General features: G+C 46.1%; 1 protein-coding gene across 5 annotated transcripts in view; it reads left to right on the top strand.

The window, feature by feature from the left end:
- Nucleotides 1-20,184, top strand: part of MED13L (mediator complex subunit 13L) — a 213,787-nt gene that overhangs the window by 161,689 nt on the left and 31,914 nt on the right. For all 5 annotated transcript variants that reach the window (XM_084764816.1, XM_084764815.1, XM_084764818.1 and 2 more), the window contains 9 exons: nucleotides 3,281-3,426; nucleotides 5,718-5,912; nucleotides 6,151-6,339; nucleotides 9,394-9,559; nucleotides 11,652-11,756; nucleotides 15,113-15,841; nucleotides 16,802-17,027; nucleotides 17,920-18,025; nucleotides 18,338-18,462. In XM_084764816.1, coding sequence (XP_084620942.1) covers nucleotides 3,281-3,426; nucleotides 5,718-5,912; nucleotides 6,151-6,339; nucleotides 9,394-9,559; nucleotides 11,652-11,756; nucleotides 15,113-15,841; nucleotides 16,802-17,027; nucleotides 17,920-18,025; nucleotides 18,338-18,462 — 1,987 coding nt within the window. The remainder of the gene's footprint in view (nucleotides 1-3,280; nucleotides 3,427-5,717; nucleotides 5,913-6,150; nucleotides 6,340-9,393; nucleotides 9,560-11,651; nucleotides 11,757-15,112; nucleotides 15,842-16,801; nucleotides 17,028-17,919; nucleotides 18,026-18,337; nucleotides 18,463-20,184) is intronic.

Genomic DNA, 20,184 nt, shown 5'->3' with positions numbered 1-20,184 from the left:
TGTTAATGACAACTCAGAAAATTCCAGGATGATAAGTAGATTACACAGAAAGCATGTAGGTAAAATTATCTGCATGTATTCTTCATTGTGAATCTGTTACCAAAGCACTTTATACCTTGCAAAGAATAGCAGTTTGGTAATATTTATAATGCATCTTGAAAGCACATGTAATAGCTGCATTCTGAAAACTCTGCACAAGATGTAAAAATACTCTTTAAAAACGCTGCAAGAATGATCATGAGGACAGCTCTCTCCACCTTCGCACTTACTGCCCCAGCTGCACGGCAGGCCAGACAACTTCAAAGGTGCCTTTTTGGTAAAAACCATCTACTTTACTAGGAAACCTTTTTAAAAAAAATCTTTCAGGACAGAGTGTGCTGTCTTATACCACCCTGCACTCAAGCAGCCTGCTCTGCAGTAGTATTGTGTTGTGTCTCAACTAAGCACTCGAGGCTGCGCTGAAACTCATGCAAAGCTCAAGCTGACCTCAGCCTCCTTCTCCTCTCCACCCTATTCCCCCACCTCCAGCGTAAACTTTACATTTCCTTAGTTTACTTGTTGTGTGGATGTGTGTACAACTCTGGAAATGAAAGGACAGCTTACAGGAGTCGGTTCCCTCCTTCTACCATGTGGGTTGTAGAGCTCCAACTCAAGGCATCAGGTTTGGTGGTAGCTTTCTTTCCTCTTACCCTCCTCCAGTGTCACTCACACATTCTGCTTTTGAGCAGCCTTTTCCGTAAGGAGAGACATGAATTCAGGGAAGACCTAATCCTCAGGCACCAGGGAAGGGCTAGCCAGATGTTTCTTCTTGTCATTTGCAAAATGTTATGTAGTCTATCCGAGAATTAAAATCAGATCTGAACACTAAAAGTATAACTGGGTGTGATGGCACAAGCCTGTAACCCCAACTGTCCTGGAAGCTACAGCAGGAGGATTGCAGCTTGCAAAGCACTGGGATAGTCACAGAAAGAAGGCCCTAATGTACCACAGCACAGGCTCCCCCCTGGCACGGCACAACCCAGTTGTACTCAAAGAAGGGGCTTGGTTTCACCCTATCTGTAGAGCCCCATCTCTTCAGTCAGTCCACACACCCAGTGCTTCCACCCTCAAGCTCACTTCCTTTCTAGGATGCGTTGAGTTTGCACCGGTTTGGTCTCCACCCTGTCACCCTGGAAGCTCCTTGCATGGAAGAGCCATGCTTCATGCCCTCACCACGCAGATGTGCACTGTCCACAGCACGGACCAAACTTGGGCTAGAGGGCCACATGGCTTCAGTCCTGCAGGAGAACGGCTGATGCCGCAGTGGAGAGCCAGTTACCAGAGGAGGGGTGTGCAGTTGATCACCAGTTACGAAAAACCTGATTTCCTGTTCATGTATTTTTACCAAAATTTTGCATATATTATCAACCCCAGAATTGTAGATATTTCTTAGTATTTTAGAAAAATGGCAGAAAGTTTTAGAAGGAAGGCAAAAAATTAAAAGTATGACATTCAGTATCATACTCAGTTTGTGCCCCATCTCTGTGCAGCCCATGACGAGTGTGCTCTCTGGTCAAAACTCTCTCAGACAGTGCGACTTCTCAACATGGAGGCCCTCTGGCTGGGGCACAGAGAAGTACCTGGGCCATAGTTGGACTTACTATCACTGTAAATGGAAAAGATGAGGCATGGAAGGACAGAAGTTTATTCTACCAGAAGAGCAGGTATAATGCATGGGGAACCAGCAGTGTGTGCTCAGCCCAGGAGTGTTGAGTGGACCAGCGGAGAGGAGGTTAAATGGTGACATGCCAGGAAGGAGGGACCTGCTGCGCTAGTGAGCACTTGAGTAGGTGGGCTTTCCTGACACCACTCCCTTTATATATTTACGCACCTGTACACCGGGCCTTCTGAGACACATGGCGTGTTACTTAAAACACTAATACCAGGGATACACCACAGTATGATGAGGAGGTGAGGGCCTTCCACAGACCACCCTGCCTGAACTCGTACTTTAGATGTATGATTATCAACAAGACTCCCAAGTTTTTGGGAAAAAAAATCTCCTTAGATAAGCCACACCTTTACTGTGTTGTGCTGAACATCTACTTCCAATACCAAATGCATCCTACTGACAAAACTGCATATTCTTAGTAAAGCACAGGACGGCAGAGCGTGTGTGCATGCACATCAGACAGACAGGAACATGAATGCTTCCCTTTGTGGTAGTGGCGCACTTCTGTAAAGTCATTTTCCTGTAAAGCCTGTCTCCTGAGGAGTGCTTTGCATATGCCCTGTAATATTTTGGAGCCCTTGTGAGCAGGAGCTGCTCCCCAGAGGTCACTGTGTTAGTGCTGTGATTTTGGCTCATGCAGATCTTCTTGGGAAAGCTTTGAGGTATGAGGGTATATTACTGCTGTCTCAGGGCCAAATTTAACAACTTTGAAAGAATATGGCACTGTAGTAGATTTTTTTCTCCATGACTCATTTTTTAAAGTCTTTTTTTTTTTCCTTTTTTTCTTTTGGCTCATTTTGTGTGAAATGAAAAGGTGGATTGCTTGAGCAGTGTTCCATGGCCTGAAGTAAATTATAAGCGAGACATAGTGCTGTATACCTGTGGTCCCAGCTACTTGGGAGGCTGAGGCAGGAGGATTTTAAGTTCAAGGCTAGCCTGAGCAGCGTAGCAGGACCTCATCTCAGTAAATAATAGAGTGTACGTTGCAAAAACAGATGGTAAGATAGATAAATCCTTACATGGCATGGAGACTCATCAGCATGTTTGCTGTTGTGAAGTAGGATCTCCTCGTAGTCCAAACTGACCTCAGGCTCCCATGTGCTCAGGCGACAGGCATGTGCCAGCCTACTCCCCCTTTGAAGCCAATAATGGTAACTCTCTAAAGTGCTTCAAACTGTAGATGTAATATTTTTGTTACACTGTACCCCAAATAAACAAAACCATTTTGTTGTGGGGTAGAATCTCTCCTCTATTGCTTTTGATCTTGTTCGGAATCTACTTTTCAAAGTAACTTTTAAAAATTCTGTTTCCTCCTTGGCTGAGCTGACGGGGCTTGAGTGTTCGCTGTACAGGCCCTGTGTGGGCTCTCCTGTCTCTAGCTTACAAAGGCGCTTCATGTGCGCATAGAGACATTCTGCAGAGCACATGGGGTAGGAGCTAACGCCTGCTTTGTATTGCAGCACCAGCCACTGCAGGCTGCTGTTCTTCCCAGAAGAAGAGGGCAGCGAGGTGTTGCCCAGCACTGCTCCTGCCAGGCTGACACCAGGTTTCCTGTTCTTTTGCTTTCAGTGAGCATTTGTCCTGTGCTTTCACATTCTTCCTTCATGGAGAAAGTAACGTGTGCACGAGTGTGGAGATTGCTCAGCACCAGCCAATCTATTTGATCAGTGAGGAGCATTTGCACATGGCGCAGTCTTCACCCGCACCATTTCAAGGTCAGTCAGAGCTTCCTCTTTACCTGTACCAGCACTGCCATGTGGGTGAGCTGCCTCACTCAGTGGGGTGTTATGGGTTGGGGTGGGGTGTTGGTTTAAACAGGTGCTTTAAAGATAAGTCTATCAGTTAATGGCTTGTCTCAGGTAAGCACATGTATAACATGGGCTTAGTAAAGCTGTGTAATTTCCTCCAAAACAAAATAAGATTGACAAGTATTAAAGGCCATATTTCCGGGCCATTGACCCACCAGTGAAAGGGCTGTAGTTGTGTTTGCTAACACGGTTCTGCAATGAGGTGTCTGACCAAGGTGGCCCCTTTCCAATGATACCTAAATCTCCCGAGGCTGTACTAGTTTACAGTTTCCTCAGTGATGCTAATGTCAGCATTATTTCCTTTTAATCACACACTGTGGGTAAGTATCTGGTTATAAGTTGACTTTACACAGTTAGCTTTTTGTCATGTATTCCAAAATAGCTATGTCTTTTGATTCCACTAAGCGTTCTACATACATATCTTAATCTACAGAATTTAAAAATAACCCAGTTCTTAAAACACACTAAGATGCTTCACAGCATGTGCTAGTATGAACTGCCAGATTTGTTTAAACACTGCTTTGTTTTGGTTTTTGGGTTTGAAAATGTGGAGGAACACCTGACCTCATCTTCAGTATTATCACATGAAAACATTTATGATGATATCAAGGTCACAAGAGAAAATAAGTAATTTTCTAACCTTAAAAGTTGGGAAAGATGGTGTTAGGAGTATGGGTCCCTAGAGACCAGTAAGTCAGCTATCTGTCTCTCCCTTCCTGCAGGACATTAGCCAGTTGCTTTAAAAAGTGGTTGGGGTGAATATGGCACACAGGAAAGAAATTGTCTTCATAAAATTTAGTAATTTGGAAAATGAATAAACACCAATAGAGAATTTCTTTACTTTTTAAAAAGCTGCCCAAACCAAAAAAGAAAAGAAAAGAAAAGAAAAGAAAAGAAAAGAAAGACAGCCCAAGCCAGGTCTGGTAGCATATGCCAACAGTCCCAGCTTATGGAGGCAGGTCAGGCTCAGCTGCATACTGAACTAAGGCTACCTTTGGCTATGTGAGATTTGTCCCAGAAAACCAAAAGTGAGCCTGGGGAGATGGCTCAAGAAGTAAAGTGCTTGCTACACAGGCATCAGGGCCTGAGCCTGCATCCTAGCATCAGGTAAGAGCTGGATGTGGTTTACCTTTATCCCCAGTGTGGGAGAACGGAGACTGACAGCTTCCTGGTGCTCTTTGGCCAGCAGCCAGTCTAGCCATTTCTCTTGCCTTCATATTGGCCTTGTCTCTACAATTATGATAGAGATCCAGTAAGATGGCTCAGCAGGTAAGGCACCTGCTTGTGAGCACCTTGAATTTAACCCCTGGGACCCAAGCAGTAGAAGGAGAGAACGGACTCCCACAGAATGTCCTCTGACCTCCACAGTTGAACACAGAAATTAACTTAAAAGACAGATGTAGAAAGGAAGACCTGGCATTGATCTCTGCTCCCTAGGCTTGTGGGCACGCACATGTGTACACATAAGGCTGTACACGTACATGCAGTGCATATGCAGAGCCAAAGGAAAGGAGGCGAGCTTCCCATTTAGTCACCTGGAAGGATTATCCAGAAGACTTATTTACAGGGCCGCAGCATGACTACCATGCTAACTGGAGTTTGTTTTGAACCCCACCAAAATGATACCTAGTTCAAAGACTGAATGCAAGCAGACCTGTTGTCAGCACCGTACTGGAGTTGAACATGGTATGAGAATGTTCATCACAGGCGCCTTAAACAGTCACACCGAACTCTCAAGTAGACAGTGTGCTTCAAGCTCTATGCATTAAGATAAGCTATTAGGGATTTTATTGTTGTTGTTGTTATTATATATTCTCTATATTTCCTATGATTCTTTGATCATGGCATGTGTAAGAGGTCTCAGGATACAAGTGCTAGGCAGACCTGGGTGTCCATGCCAAATGTGGTGTTCATGTTGGGCAGCCATTATTGAGTAGATTAGTGTACGTATTTTAATATGCCGATAGTTTATATAGTATATATTGATAGAATTGAAAGCATAATGCTATCCCTACGTGGTTTCCTTTAAAAATTGATGTAATTAAAAGACACATAAATAATTCTAAAGTAAACCTAAAAAACATATTGAGAAAGACTTCCCAGATGGGAAGCAAAGCAGGCAGAAGTGCTCTGTTTTAGCCTAACATGACCAAATATATATGATTGATTACATGTGATACTTTCTCTCCTTTACATAGTACTGGTGAGTCCTTATGGCTTAAATGGCACGCTGACAGGGCATGCATACAAGATGTCCGACCCGGCTGCCCGCAAGCTCATTGAGGAATGGCAGTGTTTCTACCCGATGGTGCTGAGGAAGAAGGAGGAGCCTCGAGAGGAGGCTGAGCTGGGCTATGACGATGACGTCCCTGTGGCTGTTGAAGTCATTGTCGGTGAGAAAGCATTTTCATGGAGAACTTTATTCTAGGTCCATTGTCAATTCAAAGAGAAGACACTCAGATTCTTTATACCTCAACCCTGTGCTCCAGTGCTGTTGTCGGGACTCTAGGACACATGGTCAAGCAGGCATGCTGTGGCAGGGCTTCATTTCCTGTTACCTGCTCGCTGTGTCAGTGGACATGGGTGTGCAGACATTTTCTCAGGCTTGCTCCTTGCTGTCTTTCCCCACAGGTGGTGTCCGAATGGTCTACCCTTCCGCTTTTGTGTTGATCTCTCAGAATGACATCCCTGTCCCTCAGAGTGGTGCCAGTGCTGGAGGCCATGTCACAGTTGCACAGCAGGGGCTGGGCAGTGTGAAAGACCCCAGTAGCTGTGGAATGCCTCTCACGCCTCCTACCTCTCCAGAGCAGGTGGCTGTAGGTAAGTGCAATCCAGCATGTTCCTGGAGCAGCATGGCAGAATTCGTGGTGGAGGTGGTAGGGCTGGGAAGGGAGGTAGACTAGTGAGAAAGAGTGGATGCATCTCAGAATTGTACCTGCGAGCTCTGAGTCTTTACTCTAAGGGCATTGTTAGCCCAGTCCTTAGTTCTGCACACACACTCAACTCAGCACACTTCGGTCCACATTTCTGCACACAGACAGGAAACTTTATGTGGGTTGCCTGTTCCTGTTCTTTTTATAAACTAATGGCAAAAGCTGTATCAACTTTATTTGCGTCACAGTGGCCAAACACCTGGGAGAAGGCCTTAGGGAGAGAGGATTTGTGTGACTCACAGGTCCACAGAGTGTTATGGTGGTGGGGGGACATGGAGGCAGTTCTTTACTTCTTGTTGGATAAACAGTGGAAAGAACAAAGCACGTGCTGAGGCAAGATCACAGCCCCAAGGACGAGTCCCCAGTGTTCTGCTTCTTCCAGCCCGGTCCTCCCTGCTATTTTCACCACCACTCTGTGAACTTGGAGGGATGAATCTCGGCTTTAGTCAGAGCTCTTTCTGGAAGGGCCTCACAGACAGGCCCCAGAGGGCGCTGCCTAGTCCAGTCAGGTTGACAGTCAGACTAACCGACATGAGGACTGAATGAGGGGTGCTTGGGACCCTTGCCCAGCTGACAGTTCCTACCCAGGACAACCCTGCAGTGGTTCCTTTTCCAGAAGACAAGGCTAGAGCTGTATGAGAAGCTCTGAGTGGGCCCAAGTCCTGTGCTTGCCCTCTGATGCAAACGTTGGACAATTCACACACAAACTCATTCATGGAAAATGGTGAGGGCTTGAGTTAGAACCGTTTGTTGACTTTTGTTGAATGAGAGTCTCTGTATCAACACTCTTGGCTATAGTCAGCTTGTTTTAATTGGAACTCTGCTAGCATTTGTGTTTGTTACATGTAATTCAGAGGTGGCTTACAACATGCAGGAAGATGTGCATGTATTAAATGCAAACATTCTGTGTGTGGCACTGGTTGATCAGCATGTCCCTCCCCTCACAGCCTTGAGTGAGGCTACACACAGGACTCAGAGAGCAGAGCATTGGGGTAGCCCTTCCTGAAAGGCTTAGCCATTGACCAATTCTTATTATAATGAATTGAAAAGAAAATGCTTTATTATCCTTTGTAGTGCTCCTCATCTATATTAGTATAGCAAAACTATATTGTTATAAAGACTTTATAAGTATTTTGAATAGTTTAAATTTTACCTAAAATTTTGTAACTCTCTTTGTAGACCAGGTTGACCTCCAACTCACAGAGATTCACCTGCCTCTGCCTCTGTCTCCTGAGTGCTGGGATCACAGGTGTGCGCCACCATGACTGGATAAATTTTGTATTCTTGACAATTGGCCTGCTTTAAATTTTTTGACAGTCTTACTTTATCTGGTTATTAGCTTTTTCTACCAGATCCTTAGTGAGAGTTGTTTTAATTTTAAAATCCAATAAATGCCTTCTACATATGTGGCACTTTGACCTCCAGTCACTTCAGAATGCTGAAGCTTGCACTTCAAAAGCAAAACCTGTCTGTGATTAGTCTTCCTGTGACCTTCTCAGTCCTTCCCCTTAGCTCTCTGTATTGTACCACACTAGTCCTTGGGGAAAGACTCTCCCACTATTCCTCATTCTCTAAAACAGTCTGAAGGTTCTAGTATCTTTGTAGTCTCATGAACTAGTCCAAATGTCCCGCCGTGCAATGCTGAACTGTGGTGTAGGGTCCCCAGAAAGAGTCCTCACTGTCTTGTCACTGCACCATCCCCTGGGCTGTGCCCCTAGAGCAAGGGCTGCCTTGCTCCTGACTGCCAAGAACTCTCTTCAGACAGGTCAGCTGGGCTGCCTGGCTACTGCTGCTGAAGCCACCCTGTCCTCTCAGTGGCTGTCTCTTTTGGATGCCTAGAGACCAGAGATAGCAGCTTTCACTCCCATGAAGAGCTCTCACCCTGCCACTCACAGCATTGCCATGGGTATTGGAGTCCTGTCACCTCTTTTGATGATTTCATTGTCTAGTTTTTAGGACAGGCACTTGAGAAACAGTTGGAAAATGAAATGAATTATTTTGCATAGTGACCAAGTATGCTTTTTTTTTTTTGAAAGATAGTAAAGTAGAAGTTTGTTGCCTTTGTTTTGTTGTTTTAATGGGGATAGACCTAACTATTCCACAAAGTAGTGGCATTGATGCAGTCCTCATGGAGAGTAATCTAGTATTATAAAGGAAACTTGAAATCTCTTCAAGATAGCAATACAAATTTTCCAAAGTCTCTATTGACTTTTTTAGCCAGGGTGTTTTGTCGTTTTGTTTTGTTGAGAACAGAACCCACAGTATATCAAGTCAAATAAGAAAGAGCTGTAGAGTTGACTGGACACTGCCTTCAGACTGGCTGTGTCTGAACCGGGAATGGTAAGAGCTTCTGTCAGCACTGCCCCCTGAGGGGGTGCGGCCAGTAGGAATGGGCCGCCCATCAGTGGGTGGAGAGTAACTGCATGCCTTGAGAGATGCCAGTGCCTCTCCCTCTGCTGAGCTTGGGCACCTCATGTTGGGAGTAATGCAAGCAGTTCCACACAGCAGTGTGCTAATGAACTCTTCTCTAACATGGGTGCTGTGTGCTGAGTGAGAGCAGAATGCCTTTGCTGTACTGTCTGACCCAAATGCACTGATGGTACCTAGTCTCCAGATTGTGGACAAGTGGTGTGTGTTTGCATCTTCATACTACAGTTAGGAACTCTTCCTTAGAACATATAGGCTGAGGCGGTTCTGTGTGTGTCTTCCCAGGTGGCGTGTCCATGTTTGCCAGGTGTGCTTTAGGGAGACCACAACAAATCACATAGGCCTGGGCAAGCGGTATTGGCTGGTTAGTGGTGTGTGTTGGGGGTGGATTTCCTCATCCCTACAGATAGTGTTATTGCCAGGGTTAGGAGACAAAGCCCATTAAACTGTCCAAAGGTCTGTGTGCCACACACACAGGTGGCAAATCCTGATGTTGTAATTGCTTGCTTTCCAGGTGAAGGTGGAGGTGTGCAGAGTGCTGCCAGTCACCTCGGCTCCCAAGACGCAGGGACGATAACTATGCACAGTCCAAAGAGGTCGAGGAAAGTCCCTCCGAAACTCCACAGTCACATGGTCCATCGGGTCTGGAAGGAATGCATCCTCAACAGAGCCCAGTCCAAGTATGTGTGCTCACTGTAGTCAGTCACATGTGCAACTGTGGGACCAAACCTGAAGGTCTTCAAATTGTTATTTTTATGATTTAAGCCCAGTAGGATATAATATAAAAGAAAGATGATAGAAGGCAAAACATTTGGATTTTTGTTAGGTTCTTTCTTGATCATCTGAAGATTGGCATGGTGTTGATATAACATTTGCCAGCAGGGACAACTCAGAGGTTTACACTGATTGTCAGCATGGCAGTCAGGGTACAGCCTTCTGTTGTATGCAGATTCCCAAATGGCTCCCAGTTACAAAGGGAACAAACTCATGGGTCACCTTGTGCTTTCACCATGAGTGCACATTTGCAGATGTTGTGTTCCCTGGGCTGCTTTGAGGAGACTGTGTTCCTTCTGCCATCTCTTCTTCCTTTTCCATTGCTTTCTACCTGCTTTATTTAACAGTGTCGCACACATGCGTGCATGTGCCATGTATGTATGTATGTATGTATGTATGTATGTATGTATGTGGTGTTTTTGTTTACATGTGTGTCTGTGCACCACTTGCATGTCTGGTACCCACAGAGGTCAGAAGAAGATATTAGCTCTCTTGGAATTGGAGTTGTGGGTGGGTGTGGACTACCATATCAGTGCTGGGAACAAAACCCTGAGTCCCCTGTAAGAGCAGCCAGTGTTTTCAACCCATTTACCAACCATCACTTTAGTCCCTGATATTATTATTTTAAGGAGCAGCGCAAGTGGAGGCCAGAGGTGCTGGGTCCCCAGGACATGGAGTCATAAGCACTTATGTGCTGCCGGACATAGGTGCTGGCAGCCAATAAGGTTCTCTGGGACTGAGCCACGTCTCCAGCCTGTCTTATGTGCACCCCTGTTGATACTTACTTAGGCACTCAGAAATCATTTAAGTGCTTTTAAAGAGAGCACTGTTCAGAGTTCTGTGTATGGATTTAATATCTGAATTTTGTACCAAGATTTTATAGCAAATTGGTGTTAAAATTTTACTTTCAGAAAAATTGGTTTAGAATAGGCCACTGAAGATGTGCTAGACAGCTGTAAACTAATTGTATAGAGCATCATAGTTTGGACCTTGAAGATGGTCCCTAGTCACTTAGAAAAGCTCTTCTCCTTCAGAACAGCTTATCTCTATCTTCATGCCTAGATATTTTTCCAGTTAGCATTTCTTTCTTACCACCTTCCATTTTTACTTAGAAGTGCCCTCACACCTCTGCTGTTTCTGGCAGATCACGTCCCTTTTTTACTAGCACATAGTAGAGAGCTGAGATGCCCAGGAAGGTAGAAAAGGCTATGGCTGAAAGATTTCCATAGGGCCACCTGGTGAGTGCAGCAGTAGCTGCTGGGAAAGGAGCCTGCCCATAGCTGCCTCTCTTATTGTTCCTGTTGGCTTCTTACTAATAACATGTGGGAGATAGTTTTGATTGCTACTTTTTAGTTCACATTGAAAGTGCTAGAATATTGCCTTAAAATAATAGTGAATAATGTAGGAGTTTTAAGAGTGATTTGACAACAACAGAAAATATATAATTTGTAGATGTTTTCAAACAGTAATTTTAAAAAATACTTATAATGTTAGGTGACTTTGTATCTCTCTGTGTCTCTCTGTCTCTCTCTCTGTCTCTGTCTGTCTGTCTGTCTGTCTGTCTGTCTGTCTGTCTCTCTCTCTCTCTCTCTCTCTCTCTCTCTCTGTGTGTGTGTGTGTGTGTGTGTGTGTGTGTGTGTGTGTGTGTATGTGTGTGTGTAAAAGTGTTCATGTAACTGTGTGGTACTAAACCCAAGCCTTGTTCATGCAGACAGAGTGACGTTGTAACAGGAAGCAGCAGTGAATGGTGCTGGGTGTTGTTCTGTTGCCGTATATACTGTCCGTGCTGCATGGAAGATGGTCTTAGGCGGCAGCAGTTTTGAACTCTGCTTCTGCGCATATGGCAGACAGGTTATTTGCCTCTTTGTTGCTCTGGACTGATTTATCAACAGGGTCCATGATTACATAAAAAGTGTTCACACCTTTAAAAAATGACTTTCTCTGTAGAGGAATTTGTTATCTCATGTTTGCACACAGTCACATTTTCAACTTTTTTAGGAGGAACCAGATGTCAACTCCCACGCGGGAAGAAGAGCCTGCTCACAGTCCTGCTACCTGGGACTTTGTAGACCCAACCCAAAGAGTCGGCTGTTCCTGCTCCAGGTGAGTGTGGAGAGGCAGGGGCTGTGGCAGAGAGAGCATGGGCCACACAGGGTACTTCATCTCAGTCTGTACTTGAAACTTCCTTCTGGAAGGAAGGAAATAATCCATCTAGCCTGATACGCAGGTGCTAATTTTATTGTCAGGGTTAGAAGTTTATTATTGAAAACTGGTTGGCTGAAGTCAACAGAACTTTGAGGAAGCAACTCTTGAGATCCTTTCTGCTGGGGATCTTTGTTACTGTTAGAGGCGGTGCTCGCTAACACCCCCTGAGAACCGAGGCCACTGCAGTAGTGGTGTCTCAGTTGCTTGTCTCTTGAGTGTTTGCATGGCCCTAAACACTTCCCCCTTCTGCCCCTTGACTCACCGACCACTAGCTGGTAGTCTAGGATCTCAATGCCATGGGTTTTTAGTATGGCTTTTATATCTCCCATTCAGCTGATGGTTAGAGCAGCCCTGCTCCTCCACTCATGGGTCTGGTGCTTCTAAAGCACAGGCTTCTCATGTGGCTCTCGTGGGCCTTCTCGGAAGGAGGATGGTCTGTTAGAAGGCAGCCATTCACCTCTCAGCTCAGGGGTTACCGCGGTGCAAAGCCTGTCCATCAACTCAGGTAGAGTGAAGTTGGCTCTGACCTACCTCCCTGGCCTGTGCTCTTGCCAGGCGTTATCTTAGTGGGCAGCCCCCGTTCTCACAGCCAGTCACACTCATGCTTAGCTTGCTGTTGAGGAGCTTTGTGAAGGAGGTGTTTGCTCACTAGGTATTCTCTCTGAGCACACATGCCTCCTCCTCCCTCCTGTCCTGTGGCATCTGTGGTTTGCAGTAGCTGAATATGTGCACATTTTACTCTTGGGTATTGGGAGTGGGGGCCACCTTTAGCAAGTATGTGGGGTATAAACTATGGTGAGCTTAACTTATGCCTCTTCTTTTTCCTGATCTTTTATATAATCTATATTTTTACTCATTAGTGTCACATAAAAAAGTCAGCTACTATGCATTATTCTTGGTACATGAAGTGTGAATCAATAATGTTTTACTTTCTGTGCTCTGGGATTGCTGCTCTAGTTCTTAGCTGAATTCTTACTCCCAAGGCTGCACTGCCTCTCACATGCTGCCTGGCGTCCTCAGACCCCGTGCTTTAGTCTTTATTCTTGGGAGGGGAGAGGGTCTTAGTCAGGGTTTCATTGCTGTGAAGAGACACCATGACCATGGCAACTCTTAGAAACACTTGACTGGGGCTGGCTGACAGTTCTGAGGTTTAGTTTAGTCCATTGTCATCCTGGCAGGAAGCCAGGAGAAGCCAAGAGGTCTTCATCCGGATCTGCAGGCAGCAGCAGGAGAGAGATGGTGATCCACCCCACAGTGGCCCACTTCCTCCAACAAAGCCACACCTACCCTAACAATGCCACACCTCCTAATAGTACCACCCCCTATGGCCAAGAATTCAAACACATGAGTGTCTACAAGAGCCATACCTATCCAAACCACCACAGGGGCCTTTGAGAACTGTCCTAGTGTTGGGTACTTCTGTAACTTTCTTTTATACTCAAGGCCCTGGGTCCAAGCCTTAACCAGTACTGTGTCCACGCAGACCCGCCCACTACTATGGTGTTTTCCCTGATCACCTGTTGGCTTTTCTTGTATTGTGGATCTGGTCCATCATGGTTACTTCCTCTGAGGTGTCTTTCTTTGGAGCCACCAGTGTTCTGTTTTGTGTGGCTTTGCTTTAGGCTTTGTCCTCCCACCATTTAATACCCCACCCCCCAGGCTGCTCTCCCTCACCAGTATGGCCATACCCTTTGCTAATGGGGTGGGGGTGGGGGGGCTAGCACAGGCTCTCTTAGTGCAGGGTGTCTTCTTGCTCTTATATATTGTGCAGTTGAGTCCTTGATGGGCCTGGAGGAACCAACTACACAAGCTCACACACATTACAACAGATGCTTTCTTTGAAGACTCTGCACAAGAATCCTGCCAGTAAGCCGGGCGTGGTGGCGCGCGCCTTTAATCCCAGCACTCGGGAGGCAGAGGCAGGCGGATCGCTGTGAGTTCAAGGCCAGCCTGGTCTACAAAGTGAGTCCAGGATGGCCAAGGCTACATAGAGAAACCCTGTCTCGAAAAACCAAAAAAAAAAAAAAAAAAAAAAGAATCCTGCCAGTGCAGCTAACTGTCCTGGGGAGCATCCAGTCTCTGCATGGAAGGGCTAGGAAGACAGTGAGGTCTTTGCTGAGGTGCTCACTGCTCGCTGTCCCTTGGTGCACAGAGTACACCTCTGCCTGTACTTTTCTTGAGAGCCTTATTCAAAGTCGGGTTTTTTTGTTTGTTTGTTTTTTTTTAAGATTTAGTTGTTTTTGGTTTTTTTTTTAAGAGTAGCAAAGAGTTTGGCCAGAGTGTTTACAGATTATGTGTTGTAGGATTGCCAAATGCTATGGAATGCGCTACTCACGATTTAACGGCTGAATGGAACAGGGCAGCCATTCTGCTGTCCCACTAAACCATCCCATTATGCCACACAAATCCATTTTACTGCCCACGAGGGCATCATTTAGCTCAGTGCGGCAGTAATTTAATACCACCCAGGTGGCCTCAGAGAGTCACCGCTGCACCACAGAGAACTTGCAGTCTTCCCTTGGAGTGATTTACAGATGGAGAAGCTGGCTGACCTGCACAGAGTAAGCTGGACATCGTTTAGTGGCCCTGCCCGAGCCATTCCTCATGCCTGCAGTTGCCGACAAGTGTGGGCAGATGAATGTCCTCCCTGAGATGGGATGGGGCTTAGGTGCGTTTGAGTATGTGGTCTGGTTCCCAGCCTTTAACCTCCATCCCATCTTCACACGTATGTGTCTAAACTTGATACTTCACTTGTTTCACATTTCTTCCCCAGATAGAGTCAGAGGCAAGGCTTATTACTGTACGCATCCTCGTAACTGATCTTGTTTATCTTAGTTTCCCACTAAGATGGGGGACAGAGCACAGTGATGGTAGTCTCGGCTGACAACATTACAAGTCATGTAAGCCATTGTCCTTTTTTCGGTCTTTTTCTGGTCACTTAATCTTGTAGATTAAGATTCAGTGTGAATATGTTATCTGAAGCTCTGTCTAATTAGAAAGATTGAGATTAGCAGGATATTAATTCATATTTCTCATTAAGTTCACTTTTTATCTGCTTGACCTTATATGTGACTGGTTCTTGGTTTCCTATCAGGGAAGTGTGAGCATAGCTGGGTGTGGAGCCTTTCAGATGTGTCAGTGATCCAGAGTGTGCCTGGGGCGGCAGACCCTGACAGAGACTTCTCTGTGATATCGCAGCCATGCCGTTTCCGGTACCTGGGTATATGCTGACTTCAGTGTAACTCTCGTTGTAGGCATAAAGCTCTAAAGCGGTGTACAGTAGGCCCCAGCAGACCCCCTGCCGCATCTCAGCCAGGCTTCGGTGCAGGGCCGCCTCCCTCATCCTTACCACCTCCTGCTCCTTCTAAGCACAAAACAACAGAGAGACAAGAAAAAGGAGACAAGCTGCAGAAGAGGCCTTTGGTGCCCTTTCACCACAGGCCTTCTGTGGCTGAAGAGTTATGCATGGAGCAGGACGCGCCTGGACAGAAGCTCGGGCTGCCAGGGATAGACGCCTCCCTAGAGGTGCCGAGCAGTCGGAAGTATGATAAGCAAATGGCCGTGCCTTCCAGAAACACAAGCAAGCAAATGAATCTGAATCCTATGGATTCACCTCACTCCCCCATTTCCCCTCTGCCACCCACACTCAGCCCTCAGCCACGGGGTCAGGAAGCAGAGAGTTTGGACCCACCTTCTGTCCCTGTGAACACTGCACTCTATGGAAGCGGGGCAGAGCTTCAGCAGCTGTCCACTCCAGATGACAGAACTGTCCTCGTAGGCCAAAGACTGCCTCTGATGGCGGAGGTCAGTGAGACAGCCTTATATAGTGGGATTCGGCCCTCCTACACCGAGGCATCAGATAAGTGGTGGAAGAGTTTTCGTCTCCCACTCAGTGAAGATGCTGAGTTTCGGCCTCCAGAGCTCCAAGGGGACAGATTTGACACCAAACTGGATGTGAACCCAGAGAGCACTGCACTGCAAAGGTGAGTTGACCCTTGGGTGGGGCCCTGGGCATCCACACTCTCTTCTCTCTTTGCTAAATCTTCACTGACAAAATGAAAGCAGACCTTTCTTTTTCTTGTAGACGGTACATAGGGTTAGTCACAACCCCTGTTCTTTATCACCTAGCCATGTGGTGGTGTTTAAATACATAGCAGGAAAGATTTTGTTTATGATATTTTAGGGCACACAGTATGGACTTATGTAGGTCAAGAGTGTAACTTGGAGAGGCCAGCTGTCTGAAGGAGTGCTCCTGAGCCACCCGCCATTCTGAACCATGGCACAGGGTGCAGGTGACCTCCCGGAACCCACCCTGCAGCCTCAGCTCTGTGCTGATTTGCTGACTGAGGGGCCAGAGCTGTGTGCTGGGACTCTGCCGCAGAGGTGTGTGCTAATGACCTCTGGTTTCTGAAGCATCTGGCCGTGGACTGATAGTGCTGCCTCAGTTCTGCCTAGTCATGCTGAAGATCTTGAAAATCAAAATATTGGAGATTTCCTAGGGTTTTGATTTTTTTTTGTTTTTTGTTTTTGTTTGTTTTGTTTTTTGTTGTTCGGTTTCAATTCTCTTTTAAATCCTAACTGGTGAGCTGGCTCAGCAGGCAAGCACACGTAGAACTGGGACTGGAGACTGAGGCTCTCTCTGCCTATGGGGTGTTTTATGGTCACCTTCAGAGAGAGAGCTCTGCTGAGTCCACATCAGCACTGCCCAAGCCTGGCCACGACTTTAATCCCCAGAATAGAGAGCCAACTCTGACCTTCACAGGGTGCATGTATACACATACACATACACACACACACACACACACACACACACACACACACACACACACACACACACACACAGAGAGAGAGAGAGAGAAAATGTAAAAATTGTGAATACTGCTTTGGAAAAACACACAATTTTACCTTGTCTTATTTAAATTGTCACGTATTTTACCTTTTAGACTCTTAGCACAACCTAACAAGCGGCTCAAAATCTGGCAGGAAGAGCAGCCTCAGGGGCAGCCGCTCCCCTTCCTCGACCCGTCACCTCTGTCACAGCAACCTGGAGACACGTTAGGAGAAGTCAATGACCCTTATACCTTTGAGGATGGTGACATAAAATACATCTTCACAGCAAATAAGAAATGCAAGCAGGGAACAGAGAAGGATTCCCTAAAAAAGAACAAGGTACCATCTACTGCAAGGGAGCGGAGCCGGCTGTGGGTTGGCGTTGTTCAGTGTGTGTGGGAGACTCCTGAGGCAGACTGTCTGAGGTAGTCCTGCCTGCTTGCTCTGTCCTCATACTCATGCTCTTGGTGCTATTGGATGGAACAGCGTTTTGTTCCTTTTTGCCATGGCTCACCTTTGTTCCAGTCAGCCGAGCATACAGGAAGCTGTGTATCTTCCAGGCTCCAGCTTGTCCCTTCATGCCTTCTCTCATACGCTGATTACTGTTGGCCTATGCTCCCTGCTTATTTCTTTTAAAATATTTTCCTAGTATCTAAAATGTAAAGCAAAAAGTATTGAGTGCAGTGACTCTTTTTATGGAGTGTTTATGTCCACTGTGCTGAGAGCTGTGCCTGTTTGTTCTGACTCCATGTCAGCACTGCCCATAGACTGTAGTGTGAACTGGTCCACTTCCATTGCCATGATAGTGAGTCCTGGGTGTGCCTGCCGGCTTTAACCATTTAATGAGCTGTTCTGGAGAGAGCAGGAAAGTATGGCAGTTAAAGGCCGGTGGAGTCCAGGTTGTAGATAGATCCAGAGACTTGGCCTGTCATTTAACATTGGTCCCATGACCTAAGACAGCATTTGATACCAGGACAGGTCTGTAATCAAATGCTACCAGCACATGAGTCTCTGAGAACACCTAGAGGGTCGGAGAGAGATGGGAGAAGTTCTTGATTGCGAGTATTGCAGAGCAAGGACATGCCTTTGACCCCTTTGGTTGCATAGACCATGGTTTCTCACACTGCTCATAACAGGTTCCATTCGACGCGCTAATTCTTTGTGTTCTCCCTCATTCCCCACACTCTGGGTTGCTGTTCATGTGTTTTGTTTGGCTGAATTTATTACACAGTCAGAGGATGGATTTGGTACCAAGGATGTCACTACACCAGGTCATTCCACGCCGGTGCCTGATGGGAAAAATGCCATGTCTATTTTCAGTTCTGCTACCAAAACAGGTGTGTACATTGTTACTCACTCATTTGGATTGTTGCTAAAGTAAAATGCAAAGGAAATTCTTCTCAATTTAAAATTATATCCTTATTGCTATAGCAGTAATTTGAGCCCAACGTTAATGTTTTTCGTGGATTGTTTTTTGGTTTGTTTCAAAGCTGATAAGGCTACTTGGAAATAATTGTGTCTAAATTTAAGTAGGACATAGGGAGGAAATTCCCAGCAGACCTTGTTCACTGAGGTTCAGTCCGTGTCCTAACCCCTCCCTGTCAGCTGGGGAGCCTGCTCACTCTGTGTTCCTGCCTCCTTTCCTGCAGATGTCCGGCAGGACAACGCTGCTGGCCGAGCTGGCTCCGGGAGCCTTACACAGGTGACAGATCTGGCACCTTCCCTGCATGACTTAGACAACATCTTTGATAACTCTGATGACGATGAGCTTGGGGTGAGTTCACACTGGCTGCACATGTGAGGTCTGCCACGTGGGGGCTGCACCAGCATTTCAGGGTTGCTTTGTAGTTTTCAGTCCTGGACTCAGGACTCTTGTTTTAGGAGCTAAATGAGTTTAAAAGGCTCCTATATTTTGAACCCTTTGAACACTGTTTACTGGTGCTTTTTGTTTGTTGTATATCATCATTCTTTCTAGTTGTAAATACTAAGATCTTCACATTTATTTTAGTAAGTCCTCCTGAATAGTACGGGACTATAGAAACATAGTGTGCATGTGTTTTCCATATAATGCACACACCTTTTCTTCATGTAATAACCGAGCAGTTAGTGTGCAGTGTCAGTGCTGTGGTGGGGAGTAAGATGGGGACGCATGGCTCCAGTGAGGGGAAAGAGCGAGTGCCTTTGGGAGTGGCTGACTGAGACTCAGGAAGTGTGTGACCGCCCGCCCGCCCGTCCCCTTCATCCTCGCCCCTTGGGCTAACACCAGCACCTGCTATTGCTGGGGATGCTAGAGCTAAATAAAACACTCTTTCTTCAAAGAACTTAGTTTATTTATTTTTTTCATTCATTTACTTAATCTTCCTCCTATCTATTTTATATAAGCTTTTAAAATAATTGGATGATCAACACCTTTGTGACAGGTAACTGCACTTACATATTTGGTTAAATTATGCTGGAAACATAAACTTCAGGTAAAACAGCCTGTAAATATATTTACTGCTATGAGTTCAGCAGCAGACCAGGATCTAAGGGTGCTGACCTCTAAAGTGCAGTGGGGGCAGGGCAGCAGTGTTTAAATTAAGGCTCGAGGATAAGTAGGGATCAGATTTCTAGCTTTAAACTCAAAGGTAGCTAATTAACAGATCTTATTCGCCTTCGGCATTGCACATGCCAGCATGAGGATGAGGTCATGATGGCTTTGAGAAATGGCTTTGACCTGAGAAGGGAAAGGCTGGGGTCGTGAGGGGCGGGGCCTTGGGTGAGTGGAATGGCCCCATAGGACAGCAGAGAGACGCAGCCAGTCACTGAGGGCTGGCTAGCAGCCTCCTCATCTGCTCCTGGTGGCTCTCTGAGAGGGATGGCCTCAGGAGGATCTTGTCAACCTTCTAGGACTCCAGGACTCTGCTGAATGTACAGATGGGGAGGCATGTGCACTATTTGGGGTTGTTTGTTTTTTAGTCAGTCTGAATTGCAGAATACAATCCTATTTGTTGTTTTTTTGCATCGGAACACAGGAGCCTTAATTCAAATAGTTGCTACCTGAAAGAAAAGATCATGGCAGTGGAACAATGGCTAGGAGGGTGGACTTACATTTTCTTGCTGTTGATCTGGGCCTTGGAAAAGTTACCCATTTATTTTGACTCTCAGGAAGATGGCACAAGTTGGGGTGGGGTGGAGGGGATGGAGGACCACGTTAGCGTCTGGTGGTGAGTGTGATGCTTGGGAAGACAGTGAGTCCCACCCACCCCACTGAGGAGAAGGAAGGGCGGGTGCTGTCTCCTGGGCCTGTGACTTCATTCCCCAAACAAGTTATAAATCACTGTTGGGCTTTAAAAAGTGGCTCCCTGGGGAATATATTTTAAGCAATATTAAGCACAAAGGAGATTGAGCGTTTTTCAATTGAATTCTTATTTCTTTGAAATAAGGGATTCTAATTTGATTTCTCCTCTAGCATTCGTAAGAACCAGTTTACCTAGTGAGTGGAAGTGGGAGGCTG

This window comes from Acomys minous (genome assembly GCF_964271855.1).
Source record: "Acomys minous genome assembly, chromosome: 16".
Lineage (NCBI taxonomy): Eukaryota > Metazoa > Chordata > Mammalia > Rodentia > Muridae > Acomys > Acomys minous.
Note: the sequence above shows the minus strand (reverse complement) of the source record. Positions and strands in the feature narration are given on the sequence as shown.